The sequence below is a fragment of the Typopeltis vanoorti genome, chromosome 12 (assembly GCF_054136105.1).
Source record: "Typopeltis vanoorti isolate ZY-2024b chromosome 12, IOZ_Tvanoo_1.0, whole genome shotgun sequence".
NCBI lineage: Eukaryota > Metazoa > Arthropoda > Arachnida > Uropygi > Thelyphonidae > Typopeltis > Typopeltis vanoorti.
Window position 1 is genome coordinate 108,294,771 of NC_143560.1, and position 19,324 is coordinate 108,314,094.

A 19,324-nucleotide genomic window follows, 5' to 3' on the forward strand; every position below is an offset into this window, starting at 1 on the left:
TTCCTTATTCTCAAGCCTGGTAAGGCACCTCAAATGACACAGAGCTATAGACCTATCAGTCTTTTATCATGCTTAGGAAAAATCGCAGAAAGAGTCATTCTCAACCGACTTAATGAGGAGGTGAATAAAAATAACATAATTCCGAAAGAACAATTTGGTTTTCGTACCGGCCATAGCACTACACAGCAAATTCACAGACTGACTGAATTCATCACTACAGGCTTTAACTGGAAACAGCATACAGGAGCTATCTTTTTAGATGTTGCAAAAGCATTTGATAAGGTGTGGCACAAAGGTCTCATCTATAAATTAATTACAGCCAACATCCCTCTTTACCTTACCAAAATTATTAAGTCCTTTCTACAGGACCGTAAAATCCAGGTCAAGTTGCGCGGAATTCGATCCTCAATGAAAAAAATCACTGCTGGTGTCCCTCAAGGCTCGCTGCTCTCACCGCTGCTTTTTAACATCTTTGTTTCTGATGTTCCTAGCACATCACTAACCACTATAGCTAGTTATGCGGATGATATGGCAATTCTTAGCAGATCTCTTAGGCCTAATATAGCTACTCAGCGATTACAAACTGCAGCAAGAAAATTGGAGGACTGGTTCAGAAAATGGAGAATATCTGTAAATGCCGATAAAAGCACTGCCATTCTCTTCACAAGAAGACAAGCATCTCACTCTGGAGAAGTTAAACTTTTTAACACAGCCATCCCATGGAGATCTACTACCAAATATCTAGGCATTCAGCTTGATAACCGTTTAAACTTTAACTCCCACATAGTTTATGCATGCAAAAGGGCAAACTCTGCAATTGTACAACTCTATTCTCTCCTCAATAGAAGAAGTCAAGTTAGCACTGAAAACAAACTACGGATCTATAAAACAATTATCAGACCATCGTTAACTTACGGATCTCCAGCCTGGGGTCACACTTCCCCCACCAACATCAACAAGCTACAAGTTATTCAAAACAAGTGCCTCCGTATGATTTTTAACGCTCCGTGGTTTGTCAGAAATGCTCTCTTGCACCGTGATGCCGATATTCCAGATATTCCCACGTTCCTCCATAACAGTGCTGCTGCTTATTTTGCCAAAGCAGCTGTTCATCCAAATCAACTCATTCGAGAATCTTCTAACTATGACGAACACGACAGGTGGAAACATAAGCGCCCGAAAACAGCTCTCCTTATCGGTTCAGGTTCCTCCATACAGCTCTAAATAGGGTGAGCCAAGTGCTCGCTAATCTTTAATGCAAGACTATTTCATAGAGACAAAGGGATTGGAGTCCTTGGGACTGATATCCATCATGCCACATCAGTTATCAGTTATCAGTTATCAGTAGCTGGAAGGAGTTCAATCGTTCGATGCTGTTGGCACACTCTCCCTCGATGAGTCTTTGGACTCCCTGGAGGTGTCAAATAATAATAATAAATAAGTTACATCATTATAATACAGTATAGTAAAGAACACAGTGAAATCCATTCATCAACCCATTGCCACTATTCATCTTTTGTTATTCTGAATTCAACACAAAAATTAATTAAAACAGTCAAATAAATCAATTTTTTCAGTGTTAAACGCTGTTAAGTATAGCTGTAGTGCCTTTTCTTTTCACATGCGTTTAGTTCTGTTGAAATATATACTTTTAGCCTACATTCTTATACAATAAAGGGCACCGAAGGATAAAATAATTCATAAAGAAATATATAAAGAGATACATCAGTCTATGCCGAAACTTCAAAGCTTTCAGCAATTATCCTAATAATGATAGCGGAATACATCGATATACAGTGGAGGATATTCAATTTCATTAAAATCTAGTTTATAATAAGTTGCAAAGATTAGTTCAACTATTTGGTCCTGAAATGAATAAAAAACTTGTATCTTACCTTTTTCTAAGACCAATAACATCATCTCTTGAATCAGCTGATTTGTTTAACGTTTTCTCCAGTATGGGCTTTTTTTTAAGTAATAGTATATACCTGTGTTGTGATTATCTGTATAATACAAAACATAGTTATATAAATAAACATAAATATTACGACCTCCAACGATTAAAACTTTCCTGGCTTATATGAGATTGATTGCGCAAAGATATTAACAGATGGAAAACGTGATTCATTATATAGACTTATCTACAGCTTCTGATGTTTTTGCGGACAGGGAAGAGAACGAGGCTACCTTCTCTCCGGGATGGGCTTCAGGAATCTCAATTGATTTTATGGTGAGCTGTATCTTACCGGCATTGGGCAATGCATACGTAGTTAGCTCTCGATATTTCATGTACTTTTGCCATAGAAAATGGTCAAAGAGAAGCCAAATTCAACGCGAACGTATGACGAAGATGGTTTTCGAAGGCGAGCAGCTTGTCTCTGTGTGCGTAACGAAGAAGAAAGCGAGGTATATATTTTATACTGCTTTTCATGAAAAAAAAAAAAATTTTTGTATCTATTGTCAGAGTTCAATTCCTTTCTTATAACTCAATTTCTCAACTCAAGCATATTTTAATAAACGTTATTAGGGTTTTTCGGTGAAACCTTGACTAGGGTTGCAAACAAACTACGTTGAAACCTTACGCAGGGTTTCAACGTAGTGTCTTGGTATTCAAAAGTATTTACTCTCCATATTGTTTTAGTATTCAGACCGCTGAGTTTTTGTGCATATATATATATATATATATATATATATATATATATATATATATATATATATATATACCGGTATATATGAAGAGAGAGAGAGCGCCTTTCGAGATATATTCCAGTTATCTAAATATTTCCATTCTCTTTATCACTTAAATATCAGTTAGTATTGTGTACTATGAATTGCTAAAAGGATATAAGAACTCAAATATTCAAGGTGAGTATTAGTTTGCGAATTTGCAATGTTAAGTTGATTAATATATACAGTATCTTATTAAACCTTTAAATATAGTGAAATTATGTTTCATTATGAAAATAATACAGCACAGTTAAAAATCCTTATATATATAATTAATAAGCTGTGTAGTTGTAGAAAAGAATCTACTGTAAGTGCCCAGTTTTTGTTAGTTTTGTGTCATTCTTATCATTCATTATTATTTGCATTATTATTATTATATGGTTATCTCCATGGAGTCAGAAGACTCATCACGGGAGACCCAATCTATCAAAACAATATCCATCATACCTCTTCTTGAACTCATTTACAGACGAAGCACTCATAACTGAGTCAGGCAATGCATTCCATTCGTTCACCACTCTCCAAGCAAAAAATCTAGTTCTCACACCCTTGTTTAACCACACTTTTCCTTAATTTCTAGGAGTGACCTCTTGTTCTTCCATCACTATCACACAGCTGAAATATTTCCCTTGCATCAATCTTATAAAAACCTTTAAGTAATTTAAATGTTTCAGTCATATCTCTGCCTATCATCCAACCTCTGTAATCCACAAGCTCTCAATCTATCAATATAGAGAACATTTTTTTACACCACTCACCAACTTAGTCACTCTCCTCTGAGCCCTCTCCACCAATTCTTCATCTGCAAGGAATCCAGGCAACCAGACTTGAGCACAGTAATTCAAATTTGGAAGTATCAACTAATAAATCTTATTTTTAAACAATAGTGACATTTTAAGTACTTACTATTAAAGCTGGAGGATATTTCTTTGTTTTAATTCACAAATAAAAGAAAATGCTTTGGAGTGTAAAATTCATAGGTTTATAAGACTCAGATTGGTTTTGGAACAAAACTAAGCAATACATTCTCTTCGCCTCCATTTTTGAAAGAAGGGAAGTAATGGTTTGCAAAGAAAAACTATAGTTGGCCAAATATTTCTTCACCAAAATTTCTAACTATGAATTTTGTTTAAAACAAAAAAATAAACATAGATGAAAATTGTTAAAGATATTACTTGTCTTCACGAAATGCTAGATAGTCAAGCCTATAAAACTGATAACAAGCGAAAATTATTATTATTAAAATTCGAAGTCTTCACACACTAGCCATTTTTCACATAATACTTTTTTGCTAGTCTTTGAACTGACAGAGCACTCACCACCACATCTGGCAACCTGTTCCACTCGTTTGCCACCCTCCAAGCAGAAAATCTAGTCCTAATGCCAATGCTGACCACACTCTTACACAATTTCCATGGCTGATCCTTGTTCTCTCCCTTCTTGCTAATGGAAAAAAAGTCTTCAGTGTTAATCCTGTAAATCCTCTTGAATAATTTATATACTTCTATCATATATCCTCTATTTTGCATATTAGCTAGTTTGTGAAGTCGATCCTCTCTACCGCTTCTTCATCTCCATGGAATACTGGTATCCATGTCTGCATGCACTAGTCCAAATGTGGCCTTATTTAAAGCCGTATATAGGGAAACAATGACTAATCTATCCCTGCTTATGTGTTCTTCAACAACCATGTAATCTGATGTGCTGTTTGACTACCTTTGCAGTATGCTGTTTAAGCTTCACTACATAGCCTGATCAGTTTCTTGCACTTCATTTCTATCAATATAGTACACAGCTTGTGATTGCTTCTTCCCAAAGTGCATCAACTTACACTTGGTTACATTAAACTGGCAGCAGTTTCTCTTTCCCCATATTGCTAGCCTGTTTAAGTTTTCCTGCAGGATCTGTACATTACCTTCATTTACCATTACCCTTCCCAGGTTTACATCATTAGCAAAAAACTGAATATTTCCTGTCAAATCATTTCCTTTATCATTGATGTACTAATTAAGCAACAGAGGACCAAATACTGAGTCCTGTGATACACCACTGGTCACGTCTTCTCATTGACTCAACTCTTATTTGATATTTGTCCATCAGCCACCCTCTAATCCAAATCACCACATTTATATCCATACCCATTTGCTTCAATTTAGTCTAGCAATATCACTGAGTAACCATTTCCCTTATCCCACTCCACTGTCACTTTATGATGAAAAGTGAGCAAATTACTAAGGCAAGATTTACCCTTCACAACCATGTTGTACCTTATTTAGTACTGAATTCTGTCTTTCACCAGTTTCTCTAATACTTAACCACCCCTGAAATGATGATTGGCCTATAATTTACTACTTCTGTCTTGTTGCCTCCTTTATACAGTGGAAGTATTTTGCCTTCTCCCAGTACTGAGGTTTAAATTAAACAGTTTAGTCAAAGGAATTGATAATTCCCTTGCATGTTCTGATAAACACAGGCCGATATACTATCTAATCTCATGGCTGTGTTCGCATTGAGTTCTGCAATATTTTAAGCACTTCCATTTCCTCAACTTCTGTTCTCCCATCAGTGAATGTCACATCTGGCATTGCATCATCAGCACGTAGATGTACACTCCTGCAAAATGTGCACTCAGTAATTCAACTGTTTGATTTTGTTCTGCTCCTTCCTCATCATCAGCAATATTTAAAGTCATCCTTCCATAGTCAGCATTCCTTTTGGTGTCATCACCTAGCTAATTCTCTAATAATTAGCTTTGGCTTTCCTTACTGTAGAGATCACTCTATGCCTACTGCTCATGGATATGCTGATCACCTTTTCTTTATATTCTCCTCACAACTTCTTCTTTTCTGCAAATCCTGCTTAATGATGCTATTCATCTATCTAACTCCTACATGATTTATCCTTCTGACTAGGTGTACATTCAGATACTGCTTTCTTCAAACACTCCTTTATCATCTCCCATGCATTAACATCTCTCCCCCTCCAAATTCTTATGCCATGGCTCTGCTGAAAGCTGACTCCTCACCTTGTCATAATCAGTTGCTTTGTAATTCCATATATAGCTTCTTAAGAAATTTTCTACAGGTTGAGACTATGAGATCAATTTCCCTAAGTGGAGGTAGCATAGCTAGATGGGTTACTGCTGAGTTCTCTGATGCTATGATCATATTCCAGCATCCTTGTATATTCTCTCCATTATATGCTGCCTCAGGTAATTATCTCTCAGCAGCTGTGTAAATTCGATTTCCTTCCTTTTACCTTTAATTTTAGTCTTTATGGTGAAATAATACAGTGTACAAACCAGTAGGAGTGTTATTTCATTGGAAGAGGCAAAGAAGGCTAGGTCATCAAAATAAAAAAAAAAAATCTTCAAATTGAGGAACTGCTACGAAAGTATTCTGAGGATGGTTCACTAGATGCATCACTTGCAGAAGGTCTGGGCTCATCTTCAGAGGCAACAGCAGGAGAGGGCTTCTGTACAAATTTGTGCATTATGTTGAACTGGTATATTATTATTATTACCCCAAGACCTCATGGAGTCAAAGACTCATCTGGGAGGTCCTTTTATCACACACAGCTCATCATACCGTGTCTTAAACACACTCAAACTCCTTGCAGACACCACACTCTCAGGCAAGGCATTCCAATCATTTACAACTCTGCACGAAATAAACCTGCTTCTCACTCCCCTACTCAGCACCCTCTTTATACAGTTTCCAGGGATGACCTCCGGTTCTTCCCCGATCTCCCACTATTTTCTGTAGAACCTTTCCAGCATTGATCCTATAACAACCCCTTACCAACTTATAGGTCTCTATCATATCTCCCCTCTTCCTCCTGTCCACCAGACTCTGCAAATTACATCTTCTCAATCTTTCCTCATACTCGACATTCCAGAAGTCAGAAACTACCTTAGTCAGTCGCCTCTGGACCCTCTCCAACATCTCTTCATCCTTCTGAAAAACCAGGTGATCAAATCTGGGCACAATAGTCCATGTGTGACCTAATCAAAGCCTTATACAACGGAACAAGAATCTCTATTTCTACACGTCAGTGTCCTCCTCATCATTCCCAGAAGCCTTTGTGTTGTCTTCACAATTTTGGCTATGTGTCCCCTAAATTTCAGATCCTTATTCACTAACACCCCCAGATCTCTTATACCTCCACCTCCAACAATATATCCTTACCAAGCATAAATTCTGCATTCCATCTTTGTTTTTTGAATTTTAAAACCTTACATTTTACAACATTGAAGTCGCATCCCCATTTCCGTGCCGAATCACTCAATTTATTCAAGTCTTCTTGTAAGGCCACAACATCTTCACTGCTCTTCATGGTTTGTCCCAACTTTGCATCATCTTCAAACAACTGAATATCTCTAACCAAATCTTCACCAATATCATTAATATACAATCATCATCATCATAACACTAATTACGGGTATAGACCATATTGGTCTGTTCCGGTCTCATTATCCATTCAATATCCTTTTTTGAGGTCTACCTTGCCTTCTCTTTCCAATTGGCTTATATTTTAGTATTTGTTTAGGATGTTGGGTGTTGACCATTCGGTTTACATATTCAATCCATTTTTGTTTATAATTGTTTAGTTTTTCTTCTATTGATTTTGTTTTTAGTTCTTTTAAAATGTCTTCATTCCTTTTTTGATCTAATAATGTGTATTTTGCAGTTCTTCTCATAAATCTCATTTCTCATGTTTTTATTCTTAGTTTATCTTGTTTGTTTATTGTCCAAATTTCACTACCATATAATAATATGGGCACTGCTAAATTATTGTATATTTTCAAGTGTGTTTCTTTTTGTACTATATTTGGGTTGAGTGTTCTATTTATCAGGCCTATAATCTGTAAAAATTTTTAAGTTTTTAATTTTGTCTTTTTCTCCGTCATATGATATTTCACAACCAAGATAGCTGAAAGTATTTATCTGTTCTATTATTTTATTATTAATAACTATTTTGCTTCTAACTGGAGTTTGTCCACAAAATGCCATTGTTTTAGTTTTATCTATGGAAATTTTCATTCCAAACTGTTCTACTATAATGTTTAAATTATATATTGCTATTTGTAAATTGTCTTCCTTATCTGAATTATTACCTGATCATCTGCAAATAACATAATATTTATTTTGTTATTCCAGGAAATTTCTACACCTTGATTGTTTAAGGTGTTCCACTGTATTAATATTTCATTAATGTAAATATTGAAAAGTGTTGGACATGGGCATCCCTGTCTTACTCCTTGTTTTATAGATTGTTTTTCAGACAACTTTTCATTTATTTTTGTTTTTATTTCATTATCTTCATATATATTCAGTATTGCATGTAGTAAAATATTAGGTATATTTATTCTTTGTAATATATCAAACAGTACATATATCTTTTTACTTTGTACGAAAAAGCATTTACTCAAATGCTTTTTCGTAATCTATAAACAAAAGATGAGTTTCCAAATTAAATTCTCTTCTTATTTCTATAAGTAGTTTTAAACAGAAAACTACATCAATTGTAGAGTGTCCTTTTCTAAATCCATTTTGACATTCTAATAATATTTTTTCACTGTATATTTTTAGTTTTTCATTAAGTATTCTGTTATATATTTTGTAGCATGTATTCAATGAACTAATACCTTTGTAGCTAGCAGGTTTTGTTTTATCCCCTTTTTTAAATATAGGTATCACTATGCTTTATTCCATTCTATTGGTTTTAAAAGAGGTATACTGTGAGTAGACATATCGATACAAAATTAATAACGGTAAAAACTCACGTACAAAGATTATTTAATAGTATAATTTTCGCCTGTGTGTCACAGGCATCTTCAGTACATATTAAGCTCAAATTAAACAATAACAGACAATTCCAAAAAGCACCACCTAAGTAGCTGGTGTAAGATAACTAAAAAGGTCAATAAATTTCCTAAAAAAAAATAAATAAATAAAATAATAAAAAAAATAAAAACCAATGCAATAAAAAGTTAGGAAAGATTAGCTGATTTGTAAAGTACTATCTCCCATAAAGGGGATAGACGTAAGCCTTCGGATCTGTTTAAATTAGGAGAATGAAGTAGAGTTTCACATGTTTCTTTATAAAGGCGTTCCATGAGGAACTGACTTTTGTGAAGAATTCTTGTCTTTCTCCAATGAACTCTATGTCTAGTGAAGATGGCATGTTCTACAATCCAGACTTTTCAGGTTTAAAGTATTCAATATAAGATTGGTGTTCTTCTAGCCGAATAGAGGCAGATCATCCCGTTTGTTCGAAATAAGATAATCCACAAGAGCACGGAATCTGATAGACACCTGCTTAGGAGAAGTGAGAAAGGTGGAGATTTTTCTAAGCTGTCGAAAGGCAACAAAAATATTCAGTGGTTTTAAAACTTTTGCTATACGTTCACTGATGCCTTGTACATAAGGATAGGAATGCACATTATTTCTTCTGTGTTTGAAGAGGAAAACATATTAAAACTACTCAGTTCTTTTAATGAAGCAATTCTTATAACCATTCGATAGAAAGGAAGAAGTTATATATTGTAGTTCTTTCTGTAAAAGATCGTCTGAAGAACAAAAGGAGTGGGCCCGATGAACCAGTGTTTTAATGGTGCCTGCCTTTTAACTGGGATGGTGATGAGATTCCGCATGGATATAATGGCCTGTATGAGTCTTCTTTCTATAAACTGAGAAATGTAGGTTACCATCTGGTTGGTGAAGAATTAGAAGATCTAAAAAGGCTAACTGCTTATTTGATTCTACTTCTAGGGTAAACTTGATCCTAGGATGAAGTGCGTTTAACTTAGTGAAATATTGTTGAAGTTCATCCGACGAGCTATTCCATACAGCAAAAATGTCATCGACATATCTGAACCAATGAGTAGGTCTGGGAAAAAAATTTGTCAAAGATACGTTGTTCAAAATGTTCCATAAAGAAATTGGAGATAGCAGGAGAAAGAGGATTGCCCATTGCTGTTCCTTCAATTTATTGATACAACTTATTTTTAAAGGAAAAATAACCAGAATGTATTACAAAATCAAATATGTTTACAATGTCTGAAGGAAATTCCTGTTGTAGTAATTCAATGTTTTCAGAAAGAGGCACATTTGGGTATCTCAGGTTTGCCATGCCCGTACTCACCAATGTAAGCCCCTGAGAAAATTAAACAGTAATGTTGAGGTGAACAAGTTGAACAGTAATGGCCCTAAAACAGACCCCTGAGGCACTCCACTAGTGACTTTCCTTTTCCTGGATATCGCTCCCCCATACACAACTTATTGATACCTATCAGATAGCCAGTCTCCAGTCCAATCCAAAAAAGGTTTCTTTTCGCATAGGTTTGTTTTCCTTTACTGCATAAACGTCTGTGTATCATGCAATTCTAGCTTGCATCATTTTGTCTACTTTACTAAATCTCTCCATTTCTTCAAACAACTGAATTGTCAAAATAATTGTTAAAATAAATAACAGCCCTTTGTCAATTTTTTCACTGTAAACTTTCTCTTCTTCTACTCTTCAAAGTATTCATTTGAGAGCTCTTCTTCCACCAACTGCTCTATATTGTTGGCTTTCACCTCTTCAGCCTGCAGCACCATCTTGCCACCAGTATCTTAAGGTTTTGTCAAAATTAACCATTTTCGTTTAAATTGGACAAAGACACGTTTTTAGCATCTTTTTCTTCCAAAATTCTTCTTGCACTTGCCAAAGTGCAAGAAGAATGATTGTTATGGGAGATTTTAACTACAGTAGTATAAACTGGGGAGAGGAAGATGCATGTAGCAATAAAGGAATGGAATTTCTAGAATTCTTGAGGGACAAATGTCTTATGCAACATGTAATAGAGGGAACAAGAGTTTTGGATTTGGTTATAGCATCAGAAGAGTTGATAATAACTGAGGTGACATCTCTCCCACCAGTTGGAGAGAGTGACCATATGGTTTTGACTTGGAAAATGAATAGACATGCAGGAGTCTCAAAGAGACGGGAACATATGTGGAATTATAAGGCATGTGATTATAATAGTCTAAGACGTCAACTTGGGGAAGTTTCATGGAGGGAGGAATTGGAAGACCGGGATATCATTAGTGCATAGGAAATTATGAAAGAATATTTGTTAGCAGCAATGGTAAGTTGTATACCACGAGTGAACAAGAGGACACAATTTGGAGTAAAGTGGATGACAAACAATATTAAACAGGAATTGCATTCGAAAAAGAGGCTGTGGAAGAGATATAAGGAGACAGGAGAAGAGAAGATGCATGAAGAGTATAAGACACAGGCCAGAAGAGTGACTAGTATGGTAAGGAAGATGAAACTGGAATATGAGAGTAGATTAGCTCTAAGATCCAAAGAAAATCCTAGGGAATTTTTTAGATATGTAGCCAGTGGGAGGAGAAATGACTGTGGAAGAATGATATTGTGGGATAAAAATGAGAATAGAGTGACTGATGCAGAGGACATAGTAAAATTGTTCAATGACCACTTTATTGAGTATTTCATTCTGTAGGAGTCAGTTTTAATGCTAGAGGGATAGGGCAGGTTCAAGATTTAGAGGTACAGGAGGAGAGTGTGTTTCAAATACTGAGTACTCTGGATGTCAGTAAAGCTGTGGGACTGGATGGTATTTCACCACGAGTTTTGAGAGAATGTGCTAGGGAACTGACAGTGCTTTTGACCTGGCTTTTCAATGAAAGTCTGGCTACTGGAAAGGTGCCCATGGAATGGAGGTAAGGTAAGATAGTACCATTGCATAAGGGCAGTAGCAGACTGGAAGTGTTTAATTATAGACCAGTTTGCGTGTCATCAGTAGTTAGTAAGATCTTGGAGAAAGTAGTGGAGGACCGTATACAGCATTAGGCAGATGAGGGTAATGTTATCTGTGAGAGTCAACATGGATTTGTGAAGGGGCGCTCTTGTTTTAGCAATATGCTAGCCTTTTTGATAAAGTTACAAGAGCATTAGATGAGGGAAAGGCATATACTGCCATTTTCTTAGACTTAGCGGAGGCATTTGACAGGGTGCCACATGATAAGCTGATATTTAAGTTGCAGCACATGGGTCTGGATGTTAGATTGTTCAACTGGATTCAGGATTGGCTGTCCGATAGGTATCAGAGAGTTGTGTATGGTGGGGCAGTTTCAAGGAAGCAGAGGGTTACAAGTGGGGTCCCAGAGGGCTCAGTGATGGGACCTATATTGTTTAGCCTTTATATCAATGAAATTGTCAGTGGATTGCATGGGGGATGTTCTGTTGTTTGCAGATGATGCAAAGCTGGGAAGGATTATTACTAATAGTGCAGATGTGGCAGCCTTGCAAGAGGATTTGAATAAGCTAGATAGATGGGCAAATGAATGGGGGTGTCGGTTTAATGCAGCAAAATGTAAGGTCTTGAGGTTTGGGAAACATCGATGGGACACTGCATACTCTATGGGAGGAGTTATACTGGAGGAAGTAGGGGAGACAAGAGATCTAGGATTGATGATTGATAGAAACCTCAAATTTAGGGGATATATTGCAAAGGTGGTGAAGGTAACACAGAGGATTGCTGCAATAATGAGAAGGACACTAACCTGCAGAGATAAAACAGTTATCATTCCGTTGTATAAGACCCTGATCAGACCACACTTGGACGATTGTTCTCAGATTTGGTCCCCAGGATTTGAAGGGGATAAATTAACTGTGGAAAGGGTACAAAGGAGGATAACAAAGATGGTTTCAGGACTGTACAATGATAGTTATGAGGATCTGCTGAGGGAATGTGGACTGCAGAGTTTGGTGGATAGAAGAAGGAGAGGTGATATGATTGAGACTTTTAAACTGTTGAGAGGTGGTTACAGGGTTGACACCGGGGAGTTCTTTTGCTTGGTTGAACAGCGGGAAGGCGTCATGACAAGGGGCATCCTGGAAGTTACGAAAGGAAACTGTGAGAAAGAGGGTGAGGAGTGGTTTCTTTGCATGGAGGGTGGTTGAACCATGGAATGCATTGCCTGATGGAGTGGTGAGAGCGAGAATGGTCAGTGAGTTCAAGGAGTAGTATGATAGACTTTGTGTTTCTTAGGGGGGGGGGACCTTCCCTCAATGAGTCTTGATAGACTTTGTGTTTCTTAGGAAGGACCTCCCACGATGAGTCTTTTGACTCCATGGAAGCCTGAATAATAATATTAGCAGCAATAGCCTGATCATAACTATTTCTTAAATGATTACTGCCTTGAAGACAATAATAGCGCCTTGGTCTGTGGGTTGTAGGGGTGAAGTGATATTCGGTGAAACTGTTAACATAACGGTTTCAACGTAAGTTGAGGACTGACTATGAACAGAAAATGCTGATGATTACTGACAAAGTTTGTATTAATGTTGTTCCAAAAAAAAAATTAATCACAACTAAAATTACAGATATTAAACTGTGCACATACACAATTGAAATTATTACAGTATAATATTCCTCAAAGGAATGAAAATTTTGCTGTTATAATTAGGTGGCAGTGTACAGGATGACAATACAGAAGTGTTGTATTGTTTGCATGCATTTCGATACTTTTAGTTTAATATATTTATAGACAAAAATGCTATTAGTGGGCTGTATATGGTAATCAACATATATCTAGAAGAAGTTGTAAAGAAGGCAATAGACAACGAGCCTGGAATCAATGTCAATGGTTTAAACATAAATAATATCCAATATGCAGATGATCTCGTCCTTCTTGCAAGAACCCCAAATGAACTACTTGATCAACAAGCTAAACGAAACCTGTAAAACACATGACATGACAATAAATATACAAAAGACAAAAGTGATGAAAATAGGGAGGAACAGAACTACCATCTCAGCCACCCTAAACAGAGAACAAATAGAACAAGTAGACAACTTCATATACCTTGTATCAAAACTAACAGAAAGAATAGATGAACTCAAAACAATCAAACACAGAATAGTGATAGGATGGACCACCATGGGAAAATTACAGAAAATCTGGAAAACAAACACGATATCTAAGCAAGCCAAAATCAAATTATATGAAGTAATAATTATACCAACAGTCATCTATGGAGCAGAAGCGTGGACAGTTAAAAAAAAAAAAAAAAATGGAAGGAGAAAAAACTGCTGGCATTTGAAATGAAATACTTAAGAAAAATAAATAGAACAAGTTGGATAGAAAAGAAAACAAACATCATAGTCAGACAAGAACTATTGTATAAAAAGACAATAATAGAAAAAATTAGAAAACAACAACTGAGATGGTTTGGACACACTGTACGCATGGACGCAGACAGACTTCCTAATGTCCTAATCAATACTTTTCCAACTGAAAAAAGAAGACCAAGAATTACCTGGCTGAAATTAATAAAGAACATCTCGGGAAGCAGAACATATAAGGAACTTTTTCAAACAGCAAGGAATAGAGAAGACTGGAAGATCCTGCTCAAGAGAAGACTCAACCCGTCTTAGACGGAAGAGAAGAAGAAGAAGATATGGTAATGTATAGGTGGCAGATTGTGTAGTGTGTAGATCGTGGGTTATATGGTATGGAATGCCCTCTTTCAATGAGTCCTTGGACTACATAGAGACGTCAAATAATAATAAAATATATTAAAATTCATCGACTGTTCATGTATGCGACTATTCATCATCACCAGTCTAGTAACCTGACATGAGAACACTAAATTACTTTTAAGCCAACAGAGAAAGGTATTCAAAATAATCTTTTGAAAATGACCCTGAAATGAAAAAGGTAAAATGAAAATGGAAATGACAAAATATAGTACACATAGCAAACTGCCATGTAAGAGGAATAACATATAAAGAAATAGAATTAGATTTAATATAAATGAAAAAACTTTTCAAATAGCAGTAACCACTGAAATGAACAAAAAATTAAAAGGAACCATGAGAACTGAAAATGCTAATGTAATATATAGTGGAGTCGACAGAGACCAAAGAGCACAAGCAAGTGTTATGATTTAGATTCACAATTATCTTTCAAAACAGTTAACATATTATAAACTGTGGAATGAACGAATAATAGAAACTAGAATAAAAATAGGCAGAGGTTATTTAACAATAATTGGTTTATATTCCCCAGAAGAAGAAAGAGAAGATGATAGTATTGAAATTTATGACCAGTTACGAAATATATATAATAAAATAAATAAAAATGATTATGTAATATTAGCAGGAGACTTAAATGCAAGAGTTGGAAAAATGAAAATTAATAATAGAGGAATATACAGAGAACATATACTAAACAGAAGTGGTAAACAAATGATTGATTTTGTAGTTTATAATAATCTTAAAATAATGAATTCTTTCTATAAACATAAAGGAACATAAAGAATATAAATATTCTTGGGCAGCAAGAGGATGGAAATCAGTATTAGATTACTTTATCTTAATGAAAAGACATCAACATTTTCTATTGATGTTAATCCACAGAGGATATAAAATAAGTAGTGATCATTTCCTCATTAAAATAAAATTAAGATTACCATCTAAATGTCTACAAATAACAAGGGCAGAAAGAAAATTTAAAATATTCTTTTATGAAACAAGATTGTTAAATGATACAAATATACAATAGTTATATGAACAAAGAATTAACCAATATTTAGATAAGAATAAAACAAACTGAAGAAATAGAATGGCTTAATATAAAAATGATACTAAATACAGCAGTAAATGAAAGCTTAGGCCAGACCAAAAAATTCAATAAAAAGAAAAAAAAAAAAACTGAAGATCATTAAACAGAATAGGAGAGGAAAGATTAGCAAAGCAAGTGTTATCTGCCAGGTTGGCAGGAAAAAGACCCAGAGGAAGACCAAGAAGATATAGTTGGATTGATACAGTAAAAAGTACCTTAGAAGAAAAACAGTAATATAAGATATGATAATGTTAAGCATGCAATACAGAGAAAAAGGGCATTGTGGAGGCAGCATAAGAGAAGTGGAAGTAACCAATTTCATGAGGTCTACAAAGACCAGGCAAGGAGGGTGACTTCGTTGGTGAGAGTAGCTAAAGAGAGGTATGAACAGCAGTTAGCTAATGAAGCTAAAAAGAATCCTAGGGAGTTCTTTCGATATGTAGCCAGCAAAAGAAAGAATGATTATGGAAGGATGACATTGATTGGAGGAAATGGTATAAAGACAGCTGTTGCAGAATGTGTGGTGGAGATACTTAATGAGCAGTTCATAAAGATCTTTCAATCTTGTGAATGTGACTTCATGGAGAGATTAAGAGCAGTTGATGATGTGGAGGAGAGACTGACTGTAAGTGAGCAAGAGGTGTTTGGGGAGTTGAGTAAACTAGATGTAAATAAGGCTGTGGGACTTGATAATATATCACCACTTATTCTGAAGGAGTGTGCCAGAGAGTTGACACCTGCCTTGACATATTTTTTTAATACGAGTCTTGCACTTGGTCAAGTCCCTAAAGAGTGGAAGGAGGGCAAGATTGTGCCACTTCATAAAGGAGGTGATCGAACTCAAGCATCAAACTATAGGCCTATCTGTGTGTCAGGTGTTGTGGTTAAGTTGTTGGAGAAGCTTGTGAGAACTAGGATCCAGAGTTGGGTTGACAACAATGGTAAAATCTTTGATGGACAGCATGGATTTGCTAAAGGGAGGTCGTGTTTTAGTAATCTACTTACTTATTACAATAAAGTGACTGCTTCCTTGGACAGAGGAGAAGGATACACAGTAATATACTTGGATTTCGCAAAAGCTTTTGATAGAGTACCTCATGATAAGTTGACAGTCAAACTTGAGCAGATGGGGTTGGATATTAGATTAGTGCATTGGATTGGAGACTGGCTATCTGATAGGTATCAACAAGTTGTGTATGGGGGTGCAATATCCAGGAAAAGGAAAGTCACTAGTGGAGTGCCTCAGGGATCTGTTTTAGGGCCATTACTATTTAACTTGTATATTAATGATATTGGCGAAGATTTGGATGGAGATATTCAGTTGTTTGCAGATGATGCAAAGTTGGGACGAACCATAAAGAGTAGTGAAGATGTTGTGGCCTTGCAAGAAGACTTGAATAAATTGAGTGATTGGGCAAGCAAATGGGGATGTGAGTTCAATGTTGCAGAATGTAAGGTTTTAAAATTTGGAAAACAAAGATGGGATGCAGAATTTATGCTTGGTGAGAATATATTGTTGGAAGTAGAGGAAATAAGAGATCTGGGGGTGATAGTGGATAAGGATCTAAAATTTAGGGGACACATCACCAAAATTGTGAAGACAACACAAAGACTTCTGGGAATGATGAGGAGGACACTGACGTGTAGAAGTAGGGAGATTCTTGTTCCATTGTATAAAGCTTTGATTAGGCCACACATGGACTATTGTGCCCAGATTTGGTCACCTGGTTTTCAGAAGGATGAAGAGATGTTGGAAAGGGTCCAAAGGCGACTGACTAAGGTAGTTTCTGACCTCTGGAATGTCGAGTATGAGGAAAGATTGAAATGATGTAATTTGCAGTCTAGTGGAGAGAAGGAAGAGGGGAGATATGATAGAGACCTACAAGTTGGTAAGGGGTTGTTATAGGATCAATGGTGGAGAAGTTCTACAGAGAATAGTGGGAGTAATGAGGTAATGAGTTGGGAAAGGAAAATGACTACACTAAAAGTACGAACAACAGATTTAATTTTACAATATTTGTAACATAGAAACAAGTATAGCTTCATGTTAAATATTGAAAATGATGATAGAGTATTTAACCAAGTTTTCATTTATTATTATTAATAATATTTATTTGTGTTATCTGAAAAGTCTGCAATAATTGGTATATAGATCACTAGCCGATTGAAACATTGTTGGTGAGATCGTTGAGTTTGCTTTGATGCACTTAGTTTCTTGAAATCAGGCTCAAAAGATGCAAGATACAATCTTAAATGGAGACGTTTTAGAAATTACTAATGGAAGTCAGTGGAAGATTCGTTATCGCAAAGGTCATTTCTTAGTAATGTGATTGTTTTGGAAAAAAAGGATTTGTGACAAAAGTGATGCATGAACTGTGCATAATGATTGGTAGAAAAGTGGTTTGGGAGAGGGGTTCATTGCTACACCCTCACCAATCATCATTCGCTAATATGAGCTAGTTTTGAAGTATCTCCATTAGCGGTGATTCCAACTTAACATTTATTGTTCCATAACTAACATTCTGAATTTTGTTTACTTTACTTGTTTTTCTGCCATTACTGATTATTTTTCGTGTACCCCTGAATGGCCCAGCACGTACCCCTGGGGGGTACGTGTACCACCGGTTGGGAACCGATCGTTTAAACCATAGTACAAAATGATGGTACAGCATAACAGAATTTCATGCTGTCCATTTAAACGAGTCCCCATTGTTTTTGGCACGGAACTAGGGTGGACAATGAGAAGTTCCATCCATTGGAACAAATCCCAACTCAGCATTAGTAGAGTTCAAGATTGGCACCATCAACATAAGAAGCACAAAAATGGAGAAGAAATTAAACTCTCATCAGAATTGTATACATACCAGATGGCCATAATAGGTGTTATTGAAACGAAGACAAAAACAGGTGAAATCTTTCTAAGCACAAATACAGGAGGTTATATTCAGACAATAACAATGAAGGAAATGGAGTAGTTATAGTATTCAACACTAAATATGTGAATAATATTCGTGAATGGCAGACACTGTCAAGTAGAGTGATATGGGCAAATATCAGAATCAGGAACTAGACAATGAAATTTATTTCTGCTATGGTTCTGCAGAAGGTTTTACTAAGGAAGAAATGGAGGAATTTTTCAAGGCATAGAGAAGACAGCTGACACAACGAAAAAAGAAAAGTTGGTCCTAGCTAGAGATCTAAACAGTATAGTAGGAAATCATTACCAGACATATTGAAATATTCTTGTGAAAATTGGGGAATGAGCAAAGCTAATAATAATGCCGAGTGCTTGCTGGATTTATTATTATTATTAATATTCGACCTCATCAGAGACTCATCATGAGAGGCACACACTATTGCACACAGTTTTCAACCAACCGTGCCTTAACAATTTCATATGTCTACATTCACAACACGCTCAGGCCATGCATTCCACTCTCCATGCAAAGAACTTGCTCCTCACTCCTCTGCTCACACCCTCTTTTAACAGTTTCCAGCAATGGCCTCTTGTTCTACCTCCCCCCCTCATTCTATGTCAATCTGATAACAACCTAGCTTATATGTCTCAATCATATCCCTCGCCCCTTCATTCTCCTATTCACGAGGCTTTGAAGTTTACATTTTCTTAATCATTTCTCATACTCCCAAGACCACTGACAACCTTTGTGAATCTTCTGGACCTTTTCTAGTATAGCATATCCTCGTCACCATGAAAACCTGGCGACCAGATCTGTGCACACAATAATCCATATGAGGCCTTATACAATGCCATCATAACCTCTATATTTCTGCATGTCAGGGACCTCTGCATCATTGCCATTATCCGATGTGATGCCTTTGCAACTTGTGCAATGTGGCCCTTGTCCACCACCATTCCCAGATCTCCCATTTCCTCTACCTCTTTTAAAGTTTCCCCATCAAGTGTGTACTCTACATCCCATTGTTGCTTACCAAAT

At 36.1% G+C, this 19,324-nt stretch overlaps 2 protein-coding genes across 2 annotated transcripts in view; one reads left to right on the forward strand and one right to left on the reverse strand.

The window, feature by feature from the left end:
* LOC150101124 (inositol hexakisphosphate kinase 3-like) overlaps positions 1 to 2,163 on the reverse strand; it is a 125,042-nt gene extending 122,879 nt beyond the window's left edge. Inside the window, exon 1 of the mRNA XM_090402241.1 lies at positions 1,896 to 2,163. The gene's annotated coding sequence lies outside the window, so the exon portion shown is untranslated. The remainder of the gene's footprint in view (positions 1 to 1,895) is intronic.
* An 18-nt stretch (positions 2,164 to 2,181) lies between these two features.
* Aps (diphosphoinositol polyphosphate phosphohydrolase 1 Aps) overlaps positions 2,182 to 19,324 on the forward strand; it is a 97,260-nt gene continuing 80,117 nt past the window's right edge. The window contains exon 1 of the mRNA XM_090402244.1: positions 2,182 to 2,406. Within this exon, the coding sequence (XP_090258370.1) occupies positions 2,308 to 2,406 (99 nt within the window). The 5' untranslated portion in view covers positions 2,182 to 2,307. The remainder of the gene's footprint in view (positions 2,407 to 19,324) is intronic.